Consider the following 20,619-nt stretch of genomic DNA (forward strand, 5'->3'; position numbering starts at 1 on the left):
AAAACAAATAACTTCTTACTAAATTTAACATTTCATGCACATGATGGTGCACGTTGCTACTATACAGGTTGGAGAATCGATCATTACCCATAGGGAGGCGCAATATGACAACGCGCACGTATGCAAGTATTGAAGTACGCCAAACAGTTGTTTGTAATACTCGAAATTCTCTTGAAGTAGTACTTCAATATGTCTTTGAAATGTCTCGTCTGTGTGTTACCAGAAATATTCTGTATTTTCCGGTAAATAAAACATGGCTGATTTGATATAATAATTATCGTAGAAAACTAAAAGTATATATAAACTTAAAAGAGCGCTGTATGAAACAAAAACCCTCATCACTGAATACTTTCATATTACACTTTAAGACAAAACCAAATACCAGGTTGTCTGTGAAATATAGTTAAAATATAAAATATTAATCGTGTTGAATTCACTTTAAGGGCAATACGCTTTTGGACCCTTTCTGTAGAAGGTTCTTGCACTTTAGTGGTAAATTTACGACAATCTTAAAGAAAAAAGGATGTCTCAAAACTCGAAACTACATTTAAAATTGTTTTTTTTGGCAGAAAACGGTCTGGTTTCAAATGTAATTGAAAACAAATCCCCACATTGACATACACTTGAGCAGAGGCAGCCGCTTATTAAAAAGAGGAAGCGGTATTGCCATTATTTTGGAGAATGCGTAATCTTCAAATTCCCAACCTGTAGGGGTAGACGAAATCCTATTATGTCGATGGATTCTTGAAGCATACAGTTTTCCCAGATTTCCAGGATATACCCTGGTTGGTATTCAATATAACTCTAACGATTTTCTTGGTTAAAGGAAAAATAATTTGACAAAAATATATAAATTTATTCATCAAATTTTTTACTTAAAATAATTTGAGACAAAATATTTATTTATAATGTAATAATACCCAAAGGATGTATAATAAAGGTAATTTTAGTTTTTGACAGCTATGTTTTTGTTCAATTCGTTCTTTAAGTTGTTGCTTAATTCGACTACTTGGTCCAACAGGGTCTTGGCAGCTTTGGTTAAGTCATCTTTAACTTCTAAAAAAAAGGAATAAATATATTAATACAGTGAGTTTTTTTCCAGTAACATAATCACTTATTAAAAGGCAAAAGGAAATATGTTGCAACCACGATGTTTTTAATATAAGTAAAGACTTTTTAACTGTAATTTTAAAGTATGTAGCTTTAAATCTAAACCAGAAAAGTACCAACTAAAGTTTTGTAAATAGTTTAGCAAAACCCATATAACTTTATCTTTAAGAGATACCTTCAAGTTTTTAAAAATAGACTTATATTGGGGAAGCTATAAAGTAGTAAAACTTACTGTTAGCTTCAGGTTCAGCAGCTTTAGCAAGCTTCTCAGCTTCTGCAATAGCCTTGTTTAAACCTTCATCTAGATTGGCCTTGACTTCTTTGGCTTTTTTAACGGCATCGGGTCCAACAGCTGTTTGTAGTTTGCTGGCGGTAGAGGAGAGGTTGTCTTTAATTTGATTTACTACTTGTTCGATGTCTCCTTTGTGGTCTTGAGCCTGAAATTTGTTTTTTAACATTTTATAATTTTGAGATTAAGGAGTCTATTATTAATTATTAAATTTAGTAATTTATTGTTGGTAGTTTTATAATTTCTTTTGAAGAAGTTCTGGATATAGGCAAATTATGGTCTTGGGACATTTATCTGATCTGCGACAACTTATTAAAGCAACGTTCAGATTTTTTATTTATGTGTTTAAGGAAAAAAAAGATTCTTCTGCTTATGTTCAAACGTCCCAAAAGCATCTTATTGAAGGCCTTGAGCTTAAAAGAACAATTCGTCAAAAACTTAATTTTGGACCTTCTCATTGCTATCAATTAAATAAAATGGATCTATAAAAAGAAGACCATACAGGGCTAGCAAACTGTAGACTGAGACTAAGGAATAGTACCAGTACTTTGTAGACAAAGCAAAAGAATTTGTGACTACATTTAAATATTAGGCCCAAGCTTATATAAGCATTCTGACTTATAACAAAAACATGAATAACAAAACTCCACTTTGAATCGAACAGTATTCCTAGATCTTCAACTTTCACTAATCTTTTTAACACATATGAATCTATTATTTTTTAACATTACAAACCATTGCGAAGGCATCACTGTCATCACTGCAATAATTGACACTGATATTCAGATTCAATAGACAAAAATAATTTGAGGTCATTAGCAAACAACAAAATATAGATATTCTTAAGCAATAATCCTATATCATTAATATATACTAACATAATATATAACTAACTTAAAAAGTAGATGAATCTAATGAGACTACCCGATGGCACAAAAGCTACTAGATGAAACATTATTAGTTCGAATGCATTATGATCGACCAAGCAAGTAATCTCTTAACCAACAAATACTTAGCACCCTTCCTAAAACAAAGGGCCTGAAGCTTGGCCAGTAGTAGGAAGTGGTTGATCCAGTCAAATGCTTTCGAGAAGTCTGTATACACAACATCAATATGCTAACCTCCTTTAAAAGCATTAAGCAGATAGTCCTCTTACCATATTAAATTAGTTACAGTTGAACGAACTGTCTAAAAGCCATGGTGATTGGTCAGATTAAATGAAGTTACAATTGGCATAGATGCATTTGCATGCAAAGTATAGATGCATTTACGAAGCAGCAACCTGAGTATGCCATCAGTTCGCATATGACGTATGCCATACAATGTAACACAGCAGTAGAACGAGAAGAACAATCTCATAAAAACACTTCAACCAATGACAGTTTCATTACATTTTGTGAATTCTACACATATCGGTTTTAAATTTACTGTATGTCTTCGTTAATCGCTACTTTCATCATACAGAAATATAAGTTTAGGAGTCAAGCTTGGCTTTATTTTTTACATGTCTCCAAAATAACTTAAGATTTAATGACATACTAAATTATGTTAATAAGATATAATATCAGTAGCACTGCTGTATCTGCTCGGTAACAAATGCCGAAGCTGGAAAACCAAAAAATAACAAATAATCATTTTGTAACCGTGATTCTCTATATTTTTTATTTGAATTCATTACAAAAAACTAAGTCTCTTAATTCTCTAGAAAACCATACAGGAAGATTTCCAGTATTATATAACTTAATACACTCCATACACTTAATCAAATTCATAAAACTTGTTTTCGGAAATATTTATATCAGAAATGCTGCTTATAAAAGACCAGTCGACAGATTTAACAATGTAAAATCACCAGAAAAAATAATATTAGAAAAACAAATATCACGAATTGTGACTTCGGATTTGGCATAGGAAACGTTTGCGTACTATATAGATAATTGAAATCCTGACCAACCAATGAAGAAGGCACGATATTCGAACACCCATCCGAAAAATTGGTCTAAGATTATGAATATCGTTATACAAAGTACAGCCAGGTAAGTTAAAGCCACCAGTAATAGCAAATTAGCAATTCGCAATTCAAGCAAGTAATCTCTTAACCAACAAATGGCGCTCCGTCTAAAACCAAGAGCCTGAAACTTGGCCAATAGTAGGAAGTGATTGATTCTGTCAAATGCTTTCGAGAAGTCTGTCTTTCGAGAAGCCACCAAAGGCATTAAACAAATAGCCATCTTACCATATTAAATTAGTTACAATTGAACGACCTGTCTTAAAGCAATGTTGGTTGGTCATATTCAATAAGGTTACAATTGGAATAGATAAAGTAGACGCATTTACAAAGCAGCAAACTGGGTATGCAGGTCAACTGAGTTTGCTGGGTAATAGGTCCCATAGCAGTGTTCAAATCTCATTAAATACTTCAACCAAAGATAATTTCAGGCAATTTTGTCTTTTCTTAATTCTGCACATATCGGTGTTTGAAAATCCCCATTTTATCCTATGCAAGAATAGTTTTAAAAATGTTTGTCCACCCTGTGTCTTTCAGTTTATAAGTTTTGCATCCTGTAGAACTCATATTTGCTTTAAATTTCTTTATGTACCCTTAATAGAGTTGATACATAGGAATACCTAGCCAAATATGTAAGGGTTCTGCTAAAATAGATGGGGGTTCTGAGTAAAATACATGAAGACTTACTAAAATATATAGGGGTTTGTAGTAAAAAATATATAGGGGTTTCTAAAAAAATATTTGCGAGCCCCTTGAAAAAAATTTTAGACTTCCTTTGAGATCGTGATTCTTATGACTGCCAAGGATACGATGTAATATTAATTTTTTTCCCAGAAAAATTGATTCATGAATTGTGATCTAATTCTTGAATAATTTTTTCCAAAAATTATAAGGAAAATGTTCAAAAAACTACACAAAAAGTAATTTTTATCCTTTTCCAAGCAATCCTAAAAATTTGCTTTAAGAGAAAGTTATTCGTCTCAGAAAAACCTACAAAATTCATTTAAAAAAGATTCTTGACTGATACACTGTTTATCAGTTACCACACATGACTATGACCATTGAGTTTTGTATAACGAAATCAAGTTTTTTTGTTACTGAAAACTTACTGTTTTTTGTTATAGAATATACACTAGCAAGGTACTTGGCAAATAAATTTACTAAATTTCCTTGTTAACATATATGTTTAGGAATCATGCTTAACTTAATTTTGCAGATGAAAAATTTGCTTAACATCTAAATAATTAAAAACCTAACCAACCATCAATGAAGCAGGTGCGATATCAAATATACATACACCCATATGAAAAATTAATTTAAAGATTATGAGTATCGTTAAATAAAGTGTAGCCAGGTACGTTAAAATCACCAACAATAATAGCAAATAAACAATTCGAATAGGCTTCAAAAATATGTAAAACTGTATCACAAAAAGCGGTGTATTGCACCTCAAATATAGGCGGTAAATAAACTACGCCAAAAATAACAAATTAAGATTTAAGTTATTTAACAGATACAAATAACTGTTCCAGAGATGTACAAGATTGACATTGGATGTAACTCCCATTCAAAGGGATTGACATATCCCCACCATTATTGAAATAAATGCTTGTAAGAAATATTAACAGTTATACATTTTGTCAAGAAATATTGACATACTGGTGAATGCTATAAACTCTTACATTTAATGAATAAGTCTCTAAGATCTTTAGAATTGCGTAGGATTTATATTTTGAAATAAGAGGGATATTTCTGCTTCTGTGCATGAGTTGTCATTTTTTTTTCAAGTAATCAAAATAATGCTAAAGAAAGAATGAACTCACCTGCTTGGTAAGATCATCGACAATTCCCTTTACTCTATCAGCTAGTTGTTGAGCAGTTTGGCTAATAGTTTCGGATACTTGTTTCGAGTCAGGTAAGTTTCCTTCAATGACAGCGCTGACGTTTTGTACTACCTGGCGGGCGTTAGAGGCAAGCTCGTCGATTTGTGATTGTTCTGCTGGGGCCTTTCCTTTCGGTTTAGCAGAAACAGCCTATAACAAAAATGTGAAGATATTAAAAATTAAAAAAAAAAGTATTTATAAAGAAATACAAACTTATTATTTGGTAGCCTGATAATAAGTTTGTATTTCTTTAAATAGTACGGTCGATAGCCAAGGTTTTTTTTATTTTATACTAGGCTAAAATTAGCCTTGCCATGGAACCATGGGCAGTTTGTTTGCTTGTAACCTCTTTGATGCAACGATGCCAAATGCTTATGTAGAGATGGCAAAAAAAACTTTATAATTTCATAAAAATTGGTCACCTAGTTTGACAGGCGCAAACCAAATTATTCCTCTTCAATAAAATATGAAGCATTTAAAAAAAATATGATAAGATACTCTATAAAGCAGTCAACATTCAAAGTTAAATGAATGTAGATAACGTCCCTATATTAGAGAAAAAGGCAACAACATCGCAACGCCGCTCGATCGCATTGTTCATTCCACCGACACAAGGAATCTTTACCAGTGACGCCGTCAAAAAATATTTACATGATAAATATTTATTAATAATAGATTATGCTTTAAATTATAAAAAATATTACCGTTTATGAACTCTTTATGCGTTTTTTTTAACGTACTTTAATAGAGTAATGATCTAACAAAAAGCATTTTTATGGAAATGAAATATTTTATATTTATTATAGATTTTTTTGATTGAGAAGTTTTTATTACTCTACGTTTATGACGACGGTTGTTCCTTGATATGATGTTATGACAATATCGGTATTAACTTGTGAAAAGATCGGCTTAAGGCGCCTTTTTCCTTTGGTGTGGCACAAACGGCACAGGTTTTTTAACAGCACAAGCTTTTACTCTCGTAACAATTCACAAAAACACTGAAATGACTGCCCTTTTCCTTTTTCAACCAAAAACTAAAGAAAAAACAGAGAACTTCACAAATGCCGAATGTAAACATAAAGCCGTTTGTCAAGATGATATTTCACAAGATGGCTTTTGCCAAAATTTAAAATCAATAAGTTAAATTAACATTATGATATGTGTATATAGTTTACATATCAATTTAAAGAAAATTTTATTTTATAAGGTGCATTGTTAAACTACACTTGCGTGCATAGAAATCAACCCACTGTAAACTTTTGACGTTAACTGTATTTTTTTAAAATAATTATCCAGATCAAAAAAAGAAATGTGCTGTTTGAAAGACGAAGAATTTAATATACTTTGATATGAGTATAATTTTATGAGAACTTATTTCGACTAAATTACTTAAACATGAATAGGGTTATTGACAATTTAACACTTAATTTTTTAATATTGGGTATAACCTCCTCTTGTCCTAATAACATCTCTCATACAGTTAGGCATAGATCTAATCACGTTTGCGATGTTTCTTGTGGGATGTTAAGCCACTCTTCTACTGCAACAATAAGCTATGTGATCGAGTTTGGGGGGATATGAAGTCTAGCTCGAATTCTATTCTTCGTTTTGGCTCATCCCATAAATTTGTGATCGGATTCAGGTCAGGACTGTATGCTGACCACTCCATAAACCGAAAACCGACTTTTGCAATGTAATCTTGCACAATTCTTGTGGCGTCCGGGCTTGTATTGTCAGGCATAAAGGTAAATTTATCTCCAATGTAGTCGACGTAAGGTACCACATGATTTGCTAAAATCTACTCAATATATCTAACAGCCGTTAAACCTCTTCTTCCCTTAACACGGTCGCCTCTACGAATGAACTCAGGGTAGGTTCGTGCTCCTCTAGAAATTACACCCCAGATTATGCAGGAACCACCTCCATAAGCACTGCGCTCTTCAAATTGTTCTCTTAGTCTTCGGCACGCTTTCCTTCCTCGGTCGCTATCATGGAGGTATATTCTGGTCTTATCTGAAACAGAACAGATGCCCAGCGTTCCAACGTCCAATTCAGATATCATGCAAAACACAGGCTTGCTTGCCTAGGCAAGCAGGCTGGAGTAAGTTTTGGACCAATCGCAGGTATTTTAGGAGCCAGGCTATTTTCCTGCAGTCTTAGTCTTACTGTCCACTGATTACTAGCCGCTTCTCGCGGAGCTGTCGTTGCACTTGAACGGCATTACGGTGATGATTTCTTAATATTGTCGACACAATAAAGCGGTCATCACGAGCGGTTGTAAATCGCCTTCTGCTTATTCCAGGTCACCTATGAAAGGATCCAGTCTCCTCATCACATTGAGACAGTCTTTGAATCGCTGCGCGTGTTATATCCAAGTAGCAACATCCTATCAAATTACATTTTCCGACCAAGTGCATATTCGATTAAAGCAATAACTTGATCGCGAAAACGAATAATATGCAAATACAAGTTTTAGTTGTAAACGCAATAACTTTAATATTTTACAATTTGTTATTTTTTGTAACAATCACCATAAATTTATACTCACATTAAAGCATATTAAATGGTCTTTCAAACTGCGTATTTCTTTTTTGATCTGATGAATAATAAATAAAATAAATGTCATTAAAGTCAAGTTTACAGTGGGTCGATTTCTATGCATCCCAGTTTATATTCACTATTGAGTCCGATGGGTCTATTATTCACAGTTCGGAATCGACAAATAATCTAAAGAAAAATTAGTTCTTGATTAGTTGGAAAAAATCAAGTGGCAATCATAAAATATTTAATGTCAATCATTCTTATAGGCATCGGCGAAGTACGCGAATGACAAACATAAGACTGTGAATCTGAATTGAACTTAAGTTTAGCCAAGGAAATTTAAATCTTAGGTAAATCTTTTATAACCTTCAATGTACTCAGGGACGGATCCAGAGGGAAGTCCGGAGTGTTCAGACTCCTCCCTAAAATATCGGAAAATTTTCAAACGAGTCTTTCAGAGTGTTCTTGCTTTAATTCGAACGAACGAATATAATTTCATTGACAGTGTTCGAGCTAATTTTCGGATTAATTAGTTTGAGTCGTAATTTACAAACACAAGACTCTGACTTGAGTAAATGCATTAAATACGCGAATGATGTCCATGATGAAATAAAGGAGATGCGTACGAAGCATTCCGAGAAATTGTAGAATCAGCGACATACAATGCTGAATGGATTGATCCATGCTGACAAATAGCGTCGGAAAGTCGATACAAATATGATGAAATCTACTTTTCTACTATTCTTGGACTCTAGAGCCTGAATCAAAATGTTGAAAGACGTGCAGAATTGGACAAGACCATCTCTGTTTTCAAAGAAGTATTCATTTAATTTACTGAAACTAATGAAGAAATAAAATCTGATTTTAAAATATGGAAACGTACTAAATGAAACTTCACATCTTAGGTAGCAATCAAAAACATTTCTCGAAACTCTCGATCGGTGTGTTGTGCAGTTTTACAAACACATCTACCTAGTTTCAAGTGAACAGTCATTTTTAATTTTACGGAAATTCAAGACGTATCTGTGTAACAAGACTAGAACAGAACGACTCAATCTGATTACTCAATATTCAGCGTGATATTCCAGTGACTAGTGTACAAATACTGGATATTATTGCGAAAAAAAGAAAAGAAGATTTACTTCGTATAAGATTGTTGATAAATGCCTAAAAAAGTTTATTGATTTCTTATAAGCAATTGAGCCAAACGTTTCTTTTCTTCTTCTTCTTCTTTTTCTTTCCAAGAACATCACATACCTAGAAGAAATTATTGAATTCTGATAAGGAATACAGTTAACCATATGTAGGTTAAATGTCTGAAGGAAATTATTGATCACTTACAGGAAGTTGAGTCAAATGTTTCTTCTCTTCTTATTTAAGATTTACTTCGTAAATGCTGCTCAACTGCCAACTACTTTTATTAACTATACATTTTTAGTGACCGTTGCTTGACAACAGGTTCATCCAGAGGATCATTGAATTCTATTGTGGCTATTGACGTAAGTTTATATCTTGATTTTGAAGTACACTTAAGATATTAACCCGTTTGTCACGAAGCTCAGGAATCATTTATAAGAAGAACTGATTTGTATTGAAAACTATGCATTGCAACAAAAAGAATAGTGATTTTTATTTTACTTTGCTGCATCATACAAGATTATGACTATGATGGAACTTTAATTGATTCTCCTTTTTTTAACTCATCTTGTTTTAGGTACATTGCAGTGAACTAAGTCGATTTAAACTCGATAAAAAATTACAGGTAAGCATATAGAAAAAGTTGGTTACAAAAAATCACTATACTTTTGAGTAAACCGAAGAAGAACATGATATAGAGAATATTTTGACAGTTGGAGGGACAAAATGAGCACTATTACATCCATTCTGAATTATTACTATTAAGGAAATCGGGCAGCCCTCTATATAGACTATAGAGTATTTGGAGTGCTCATCTCTTACCTTTTATCGTGCACTGAAATTTGTACTCAGCGATATACAATGGTCCTTTGTGTATCGCTGAGTACTGGGATTATTTGGACTCCCCCCAAAAATATTTTCTAGATCCGTCCCTGAATGTACTCTTATAAAAAACGCTTATAGAAATATAAAGTTCTTCTGGAGAATACTGGTATTTTAACAATAAAGCAGTGTTACCACACTAACTTATAATACTTGAAACACAGAGTTACTTTTACTCAAGTTTAACTAGAAATCATACATTTAAATGATGAGTCAAGTAGAGAAAATGTAATGCTGATTTGAGGAGCATCATCATGTTCTGCTACGTTGTGAGAATGATTTATAAAGATGGATAAATGCGTCATGATATTTAAACAGGTGTATTATAAGTGGCACTTAAGATATAACATCTAATTTATTGCTGATGGAGTTTAAACTCAACTTTCGGACATTCGGTAATCACCCAACATTCATTTAATAAAAACTAGTGGTCTGTTTTAGAGAATATTGTCGTCCTCTGCTAATGCAGGACAAAATTCGTGCTGTTTAATTTTTATTTTAATCCAAACTTTTATTTCTAAAAAATATTGAACTTTTGGTGTTTTGTCCTATTTTTTTTTAAAAAGGCATGTTAAGCATGGAATTTTCCCAATTAAACCGACTTAGTTTCTTTTACGTTTCTTAAGATCTCAATGGTCACTCTCGAATATGACGCTATAAAAACAAAAATGCCTTTTCTTCGTATGCTATCTGAGGCATCTTTTTCTTTTCCTGATTAAATCATTAATCTGTTATTCTTTACTATACAATAATATGTATTTTCTAAAAGTTATTTGCCAATGCCTAAGAAAATAAATTTAATTAATTACTAAAGATGAATTATGAAGGAAGGCCTTATATAACATTAAGCATATTTATTGTAGATTCCTATCTCAAAATTTAGACGGCTTTACTCTCTATTAAATCATCAATATTTACAAAATAAAATGGCAACGTTACACTTAAGGTATGTTGTGAAAATTATGATAAAAATATGCACACAATGCAGATTTCTAAGGTGTTTTAATATTCGTCACACGTTTGTTTAATGAAAATTGATCCTTCCTGTCTAATTTACAAACTTAGCACTCGTTTTAAACTTATCGTAATTGTTTTAACAGCCTATATAAAAAAAATTAATTGTCTTGCTTATTTAGATTGCAATTCAAATATTTCTTATAGTTCAGATGACCTTATGAATTCGCTGATTTCTAAAATATTTTTATTAGTTTGTAAAAAGAATCAAATTAAAAATATTATTATGTAAGTACCATTTCTAAGAAAATACCGATAAGGTTTGACCTTTTATATTAAGTAATTTTTTTACGGGTAATGCTAATTTTGCAATACAGTATTGCAAAATTAACTGTAGCGATTTTAAAATCACTATGAATTTTTAGTCTTATTTTTATGGTTAATTAAAAACTGCGTCCCTTTCAAGAAACATCCTTTATAATTATCACATTAGTAAAGAATTATATAATATAAACCGAAAGGTCTACCCCTATTTTGACTCTTCTCGTATGTCTTCGGAAAAACGCAAACACGTCAATTTTGATTTTTAGAAGGACTTATTTTACATCTTAGGGTGATCCAAAACAGGATGTTGCGTTACACTATAGATTTTTAAACAGAAACACCAATTTTAAAAAAAAAATCTCCATGAATATTTATTTGCTATTAGGTCAATGTGGTAATAAGTGCTGCCCATTTACCACCATGCAATAGTTTTTATCCACATAAGCATGCATTTTTTGTTCAAGTTAATTCCTCACATTTTCAAGAATGTCTTGAGTTATTTGTCTATATTTTGCCGTAATCCACTCCCGAAGTGGGAGTCCCGAGGATCCCGAAGAACTTAAATGAAATCTGGCTTCGTAGTAAGACTTTACTTTTCAAATGCCCCCAAAAGAAGGAAATCTAAAGGACTTAAGTCCGGAGATCTCGACGACCACTCAATAGCCTCGTGTGCCGATCCACTGATTTGAGGAATTGGTGTCCAAAAATTGGCGTGCAGGATCTTCGAAATGAATGTCTTTTTCTTCATAATTAACGTCATTTTCTATTACTTGGTACTCGTGGCTCTATTGTATTTTTTAACACGTCCAAGTACGTCTCGCTTGTCAAGGATTTTCCAAGAATAAAGAATATGGATTCGAATTACTCCAATATCGACAGTTATGTTAATTTACAGCACCAAGTAAACAGAACGTACACTTATCCGAGAAACGAATATTAAATAACATATTTGCGTTGTTCAAACTTCAACCTACTATCAAAATCGTCTTTGTAAAGCTCATGGACAAGTTTTTTTTTTGGCTTGGACTACTTTTTAGTCATTCAGCCTTTCATCAATCATTCAGTTTTATCTTGCACGGGTGAAATTGATTATCTTCTAAATTCTTTGTACTGCTGAGCGTGTAAATCCTAAACATATGGCAAGTCTGCACGGGCTTTGGGTGTTTACTTTAGGCGTGCCCTAAAGTAGAAAATCAAGTTCTTTGTAGTTCGTCTTGTTTATGGTGGTGAGGACGTCAATGCAAGTCAAGCAACAAGTCAAACAACTAATAAACATTTTCTAAATACATCAAAAGCGCAGATATTTGTGTTTTTTAAAGAAAATGTTCAGATTTTAAGATTATATCTAGATTCAGAATTGCGCTTGAATACTCATGTAGTAATACACACGTTAAATTTGGATGTAATACATTCTTACTGAGACAACCCAGGTTATTTAAGCATTGGTGCTTAAGCAGGTATACAATTTACTATACCACTGTTATTTGAAATTATTGCTTAGTATCCCTAAGTATTCTCAAAGAGACTTAGATATATGACCAAAGGAAGAGAAAGTATACTCAAAGTCAAAGCCTCACAAATCGAGCGTCTATTTAAAAGGTTACGCGTTTCGCCGCATTAGGGCATCATCAGACCTAAATAAAATTATCATAATTAAATATTAAGGAACAAAAAGCTAATTAACAGAAAATACATAGCTCATCTAAATACAAAAGCTACACACTTACTCTCACTAACATAAATAAAAATATAATATGTCTACAACATCGTGTACTTATTAACAAATTAAATATGAACTTTAAAACGCCAAATATCACCTAAATCCAGTACATTTTATACATAATATCTTATAAAGAACCAAATCAAATACAACCATGAAAGAAAAAAAATAAAAGAAGTTTTTTAAAAAATTAAATAGGGATCGAACCATTAGCGTTTTGTTCCTTAATATTTTCTTTAAATTTTGATAAATTTTGTTTCTTTCAATTTTGATAATTTTATTTAGGTCTGATGATGCCCTAATGCGGGGAAACGCGTAACCTATAGACGCTTGATTTGTGAAACTTTGACTGTGAAGTGAAGACTTTGAGTATATTTTCCCTTCCTTTGGTCATACAGTCCAGAGGCTAAGCATGTTTACTATGCCACAGACAGCAATTAAATTTTGTATATTTTGATCTGACCTGCTTTTGTTACTCTAAAGTTTTAAATTCTTCAATCCACATTCGCTTAAGAAAATTTAATTCATATTAACACTCAGTAGGTACATTTATCCAACACTAGCGACACACGAACTTTGGATATTAACTAATAAACATATGACCAAAGTTTTATAGTTTTCTTACCCTTTCAACTAATTCCGGCACCATTTTAATCAAATCTAAATTTTAATTTAAAAAATTGCTGCATTAGTGTGCAATTCTAAATATTTAATTGTAAAAAACTAGTTTCTCGTAATTTTAGTATAAAGCGTGTTTTAAATTAGTAAGTTTATCTATTTATTCTTTGTGTCCAAATATGACACACTCTCGATGTCGTGATCTTTTGTAATAATAACTTGAAATTTAAAACACATTTGGTTCTCATCCATTTTGTTCGGCTTTTTAATTATTTTATGATTACAAAACTTAAATTAGTAAGAAAAATGAGGGCATTAACGGATTATTGTAAGGTGGTTTATCAAACTTTTATATATTTTGTAAGATTTTTATTTAGGTAATACTTGCTTCTCAGGTTATCTTAAGTAACTTGACTTTGTATTTGTATTGTATTTAATAAAGGGTATAACACTTGAAACAATATTTTAAGAAATATAATTTTCGTCTGGCTATTTTTATCATGAAAAAGCGAATGTTTCCAAAAATGTTCCGTTTTAATCGAAACCCTTGTCTAGAGTTTAATGTTGGAGGAATCTGAATATTTGATCTATTAAAGGAACCAATACACAATAGTTCATGGTTCCCCTAAAAACTCAAAATAATCGGGATGATCACTGAATTTTTCTTGACCCCAATACATAGAACATTTAAAACATAGTATTAAAAGTATTTTAATTAAAATTATATTATAATTTTATTATTATTTAAACATAGTATTAAAAGTATTATTATAGACATAAATTTTTGCTATTTAAATATACAAAAAAAAAACAAATTCATATAGACAAAAAATGTTTCGCTCAATTACTTTTATATTCTGCCCATTATTTTACTAGTTTTTTATATAAAAAAAATAAATTAGATGTGCGATAAAGGTTAACGTTGACACCTTATGATAAAAGTTCGATTTGTCTTTTGTCTTTTAAACAAATTGAAGACCACTGAACCAAAACAAAAATAGTACTAGACACTTAAAAAATTAAATACACGATTATAACAATATTTACAATATTATAATTACTATACATGGATCAGTAGTTAATCTAGGGGATAATAGGATGCAAATTTATTTAGCATATCACATTTTAAATTTAGATATATAGATGATGTAAAAAGTGAGATAAGAATGAATTATTATTTCCACGTACCTGTAGAGCCACAAAGGCAATAACAGCGATAATCACAACCTTGTTCATGGTAAAAAGAAAATTTCTAAACAATAATGTAACTCGACAACCACGAAAGTCTGACTGAAGTTAAACGCGATAACCCCCGCTGCTTTTATAGTACCTACAGCATCGTACCCATAGTTTTGAAATTTGATTGTTTTTTTTTTGTCTAAAACTGTAAAGTATATCCGGCTATTTTATCAGTATGTCTAGAACCCTTGGCCCCTGGCGGACGATGATAAGGGATGACCTTTTTAAATTTGGAGATCCGTGTACAGAGCAGGACTTCAAATAAGTCCATTTTTGGTTTGTAAATGCGAAAATTTTTTTTCATAGATAAAAGAAACTGTTATCACTTATTGGCTAGTCGTACTTTCAAAGTTACATGCATGTAAATTGATTGGGATTATTTTAACTGATTTTAAATTGCTTCTGATGTTTTTATAAACTTATAATTTCTATTATGGCTTCATCATTTTCAAGATATTGACAGTTAAAAGTAAACGTTTGTCGTGTTATAAAACTGTAAAGGAAAAAATTTATGCCTTTTTAAATTCGTTTTTGAGAATATATTGAGGAGCCGCATGCTACTATTAAATTAGAAAACAATTAGCTATCAATTCCGATGACTCTTTTTTATATATTTTGATAGTAATGTCTGCTTTACAAGCTTGTAAATCATTCCACTTAGCAGTCGAACTTATACTTATTTTTAATTTAAGTGAATGATTTACCACAAATTGGGCCACTCGTAAAAGTTTCAATTTTTTCCGATTACACCAGCATCTCAGCCTCTGCACATTCTGCAGTAAAAACTGTGCGGGAGCGAACCAAGATTTAGTTTGCAACGAAAGGTCTTCACTTAAACGAAAACAAAACAAGCAAAATGGTGTTTACAGTTGGGTATTTAAATAACATCAACATAGAAAATAGTGTTTGTAAATTTTTGGGAGTTTACCTTCATCCAGGATTGTTATGAGAGGGTCAGGTCGACAATTTAGTAGCTAGCCTAATAAGCGACATTTTTATGCTTAGAGGTTTATTTTTACCCAAGTGTTTCTCAAGGGTACCTCTCTTGAGACAAAATTTGATAGATTTAAGATCCAAGACATTTGTTAATGTGTTAATTTGACATGGTGACACTCATGCCGTGCTCATATGATATTTAAATTTTAGAGATGATAAATAATAAAGGTTGGGGAACTAGACTATAAGAAAGATTGCAAGGAGCTTTCATTAATCTTCGAGTTCTTACATAACCATCTCTATTATATATATAAAAAAAATTTATGTATATTAATGTGATGCCCACTTCTATAAAATACATTTCTTATGCCTCAATTTTCTTAATTCTTCTAATAAACAACGCATTTTATAATTATAAAGAATTTCTTGAGAGACTGGTCAATATGTATAAGAACCAGATTTTTGTTCAATTTACAGAACAAAAACCTGGATATACAAATTTTTTTCAGCAACTAGCCTCCCGTTTGTATCTTCGGTGGAGGTTGATCTGAAGGGTTCAACAGCCATGAAACCTTTAAGAGTAGATCTATGTAATATTAGAGGTCTTAACACAAACATAAAAGCTGTGCGCCAACTTCTGCAAACAAGCAGACCTTACATTTTAGCTCTAGCAGAGACGAAAGTGAACTCGGAAATAACCAAGGTTCATATGTTGTATCCAGGATACGACCTCCACATCCGATTTAGGTACAACTTCGAACTTGCAGTCTTAATTTGAAGCGATTTATCTTGCTAGTGGGAAAAAGCTCTGGAGCCCCCAGGTTTCGATGTTACGTGGTTCAAAATAACAAACGAAAGATTTACAAAGTTAAATCTTTCGGTTGGTCTATATTCCTACAGACTATTCAGCATATACACTTCAGAAGCTTTTTCACCATCCTTTTAACGTCCACAATGTACACTTGTTGAGTATTCCAACAGGATTGATAATTCATGCCTTCAAAGACTTTTAATATCAGACTTCCTCTTCCTGTTCTATTCACTACCTGTTATGTTCGTCTTCTTAAAGTTTAAGAATGTCAACAGACATTAAGGCTTGCATGAATAGATTAGGTTGTACCCTGATCAATGAGCGAGTATAAAAGGTTTAATATTTTTTCCTTAAGACACTTTTAATCCATAAATTAAAAAAAAATTTTAGAACACACCAGTAGACTTTGCGATTGGTCACTGCTTAACTCAGCTTATACGGGGGCCAACGAAAATCTCTGATGCCACCACATTAGATCACAACTTAATAACCGTAATATGTGAACTAGAAATGCAAATTCAGAATCCATCAATTCTGCGTAGTTTTGCATTACAGATCAGGCAACTTGAGTTATTTAAAATAGTTCCTCTCTTCGTTTTCTTAAAATAATGTTTGTTTCAGGACCAATGATCCTTCAGTGTGTGCAAGTCAAATTTTAGATGTGGTTTTGGCAGGTATGGAGGTATTATATTCCGAACACCTTTAAAAGCTCTTCAAACAGCAAACCGTGGTTCGCTAAAATTGCGACATGACGTCAAGACCCGTAATTCGTATCAACTTTGTTGCCTTGAAAAATGCGTGCAAGCAGACAATCGATACCTGCAAAGAAAAATCTAATGAGAAAGTGAAAAACAAATTTCTCAAATGCCCAAATGAATTAAGATCATTCTGGTCAGTAGCCAAAGCAGTTGACCAAGGTTTCTTTAAATAAAAACACAGGTCTACTGGTGATCAATTTGGCCTATATCATGGTCGTCTAGACCAACGCTGTTAAGAAATGTAATGAATCATGTGCAATAGCTCTCATTTTTCAAATGAATTCGATAGGGTCTGGCATGAAAACCTTTTAAATAAACTGTATTTTTACGGTATAACTCTCGTTACTTGGCTTGGAAGGTTCCTGGAGAACCGATCCATCCCGGTTGTCATTAGACATACCTCGCAGAGGTTTCAAATTAACGATGGTGTCTCTCTTAATATATATTAACGGTATTCTCGACAAGACTTTTAATCCAATTTACAGTACATCAGTGTCTTCTTACATAAAAATATCATCTCATAACCAGATGGCATCAGCCGACACCCAGTGCCATAGGCGTCGCCAGGTAACTACTATCAATGCCGACCTTAACATCATTTTGGAGTGTAATCTGATTTGATCTGAGTTTAACGCAGCTAAGATTCAGGATGCTGTATTTACAAAGAAGACTGCTTCTGTCAGCTGAAAGCTGTTTACGGGTCGTAGTACGTAAAAAGTACGGGGGTCTTCGCTATTTTCGCAATTTAGGCATGATCAGATACTGGGAATAGCTAAAGCAGCTTTGGCTCAAAAACTTGGGCTCTTTTAAAAATTAACTATAAAATATCATTCATAATAGCGCAATTTCAATAAATCTAAATTAACATATCTCAAAATTTGATACTTTCGCCTTTATATTACTGATAATACATATCATCAGTGATATATATCGCCTATATATATATACTGATGATACTGATGATGATGGTCTCTGAAAATAGGTTGAACCCTGAATGGTAAGCAAAATGACCAAAAATGACCACTGCCTGGTGGCCGCCATTTTTATAGTGGTTGTGTCCTTTTGATGTTGGTTACTCTGAACATTTTTAGTGTTGCCAACAAAAAATATATTAAATAACGGTAATGAAGTTGACGACGCTGACGTTTGACGTGTGAGTATAGCGGATTGCCTAGTTTTTGGCGATTTGTAAAAGACGCTTGCGTATATCGATAATGTATCAGGATAGTGTTTTATAGATGGTTGTACCTATTAATGTGGAAACACTGTACATGGAAGGAAAGTAAAACTTGTAATAGTAAAAACAGAAAGAAAATAAAAGTGTTTTTAACTGAATTTGTTAAGTAAATACAAGTAAAAATTTAAATGAAATCCTAAACTTTAACGAAATTCTTAAAGGAGTACAAGAAAAATCACAGATCTAACGCAACTATCTCAAATTCTTATCTATATGTAACTTTCTATTTTGTATTTTTGTAAACATAACCTCTCAAAAACTTTAATTGTTTTGTTTGCCTACAATTGGCACAACTAAAATTTGTCAGAGTGATCAACAGCGAAAGGATATAATCACGCAAAATGGCGCCCCCCTAGTAGTGGTCATTTACTTTTTATTGAATTGACAGTTCAGGTATATTTATTAAGTTCGTGATGGTAAGTCATTAGAGCAATACTTAATCTTTTTGAATTCATATAAATAGCAAGTGGGCTAGACTGGACTACTTAAATCACATGTTCAAACAACTCAGCTCGTACGTTATTAAATGTTGCAGACCTGAAGGAAATGTTTTTTTAGAAATATTAATGAAATGTTTTAGTTTTCTGAATACTAAACATCTTCCTAATATATATTTAATTTTATTAATTCAATACACATTCTTACCTATATCCTACCAATGTCTCAAAAGGTATGAATCATTTTTTTTATTTAAATAAAGATTACTTACATTTAACAACCAAATTAATTGCAATAAAAAATGTAACACTTTTAATTCAATTCTTTTCTTTTAATTCATTGTTTATAATATTTCTGTAGGACATTACAGGAATGTCTATTTTGGTGACATGATTTTTTCCAGTATTCCATAATAACCAAGGAATGGACATTTCTGGACTTAAATCAATATCAAAAATACCCTTTAAAACGTTTTACTGAAGAGTTAAATGTTGATTCCTGTCGAATGTCAAGTTTGATAACAATAATTCACAGAAGTCATATATGTATATACGTTTCCACTCAAGATTCCACTCAAGATATTCGCAGTAAGCATGTTGTGATTTAATAATTTCATAATATCTTCTACCTAATAACAATTAGAGGCAAAAGTCCATTTCATGCTATTAAAATTGTCGAATTTTGATTTTTCTTTTCCACTAAACAGTAACACAATTACATTTCGCTTAAGGTGGAATTAACTTAGGAATTTTATAAGTAATTTAAACGTCCTACAGTCCTGAAATCTATTGATATTTGTAAGCTTGTAATCTTGTTTTCCTAATAATTTATTTATTATGAAGGAAAATTTGGTTCTGTGAATTGAATATTTAAAGAAAAATATTTACTTTAGCGATAAAAGTACGAACTACTGACTGACCCTGTATTAGTTCCTGTTTATCTCTTAAAATTGATATTTATTGACTAAGATAAAGCGAACAAATTTTAAAAGAACATGTTGGGCTTGGATAGGATAAAAAGGTTTCTAAGGGTTTTAATGGAACCCAGGTACTTTTACATTTACACAGGACCATTTTGCCAAGTGCGTAACTTATCACTAAGAACAATCTTAAATGACCGTAAAATGTCCGTTCTAACATTAAGCAATATGCAAGCCAGGTCAAGATAATTTTCTTCACAGTATTTTTTAGTCTGCTAGCAAAAATCTTTTAAACATACTCGTATTAAGCCACCTAAATATACGCAATAGCCTTGCTCTGCGTTTTATTTTACAAGGAAACCTTATACTCGTACACGTAATGGAGATGATAAAAAACTATGGAAAGCTATAAATAACCTTAGACTGAAAACTTCTAATTGTTCTATACCTATAAACCTCAAAACTTGCTTTAGAATCTAATTTGGCGTGACTGTATTTTAGCGAATATGCTCCAGCATTGCATTTAATCATCTTGCTCCTCACTTAACTCATATTATAATCTGCTGATTGGAAAAGGGTTATTTTCCTGATGTTTGGCACTTCACATATAATCAGCGGTTCAAAAGACTACTGCGACCTTAAACTTATATCAATGATTACAGTAAATTCAAAAATGTTGGAAGTTTACTTAACCACAAATCTATAATTTTTTTATTACAAATATCATTATTCCTCAGGATCCGTTTGGATTCCGAAAGCAGCACAGTATAACGTTTACCTTGTTGAAAGTTACTTAAGAAATCAGTTGAGGGGTT

At 32.0% G+C, this 20,619-nt stretch overlaps 1 protein-coding gene across 2 annotated transcripts; it reads right to left on the reverse strand.

The window, feature by feature from the left end:
* Positions 1–835: 835 nt before the first annotated feature.
* On the reverse strand, positions 836–15,654 carry LOC126738548 (uncharacterized). Of its 2 annotated transcripts, none has more exons than XM_050443923.1 (4): positions 15,634–15,654; positions 5,231–5,440; positions 1,343–1,547; positions 836–1,056 (listed from the first exon to the last, which is right to left on the reverse strand). In XM_050443923.1, exons 1-4 carry the CDS (start codon positions 15,637–15,639, stop codon positions 947–949), a joined length of 531 nt encoding a protein of 176 aa, XP_050299880.1. In that variant the 5' UTR covers positions 15,640–15,654; the 3' UTR covers positions 836–946. The 2 variants fall into 2 exon arrangements, with proteins under 2 accessions (XP_050299880.1, XP_050299879.1); XM_050443922.1 differs by lacking the exon at positions 15,634–15,654 and adding an exon at positions 14,655–14,822.
* Positions 15,655–20,619: the final 4,965 nt, after the last annotated feature.

The sequence above is a fragment of the Anthonomus grandis genome, chromosome 7 (assembly GCF_022605725.1).
Source record: "Anthonomus grandis grandis chromosome 7, icAntGran1.3, whole genome shotgun sequence".
Taxonomy (NCBI): Eukaryota; Metazoa; Arthropoda; class Insecta; order Coleoptera; family Curculionidae; genus Anthonomus; species Anthonomus grandis.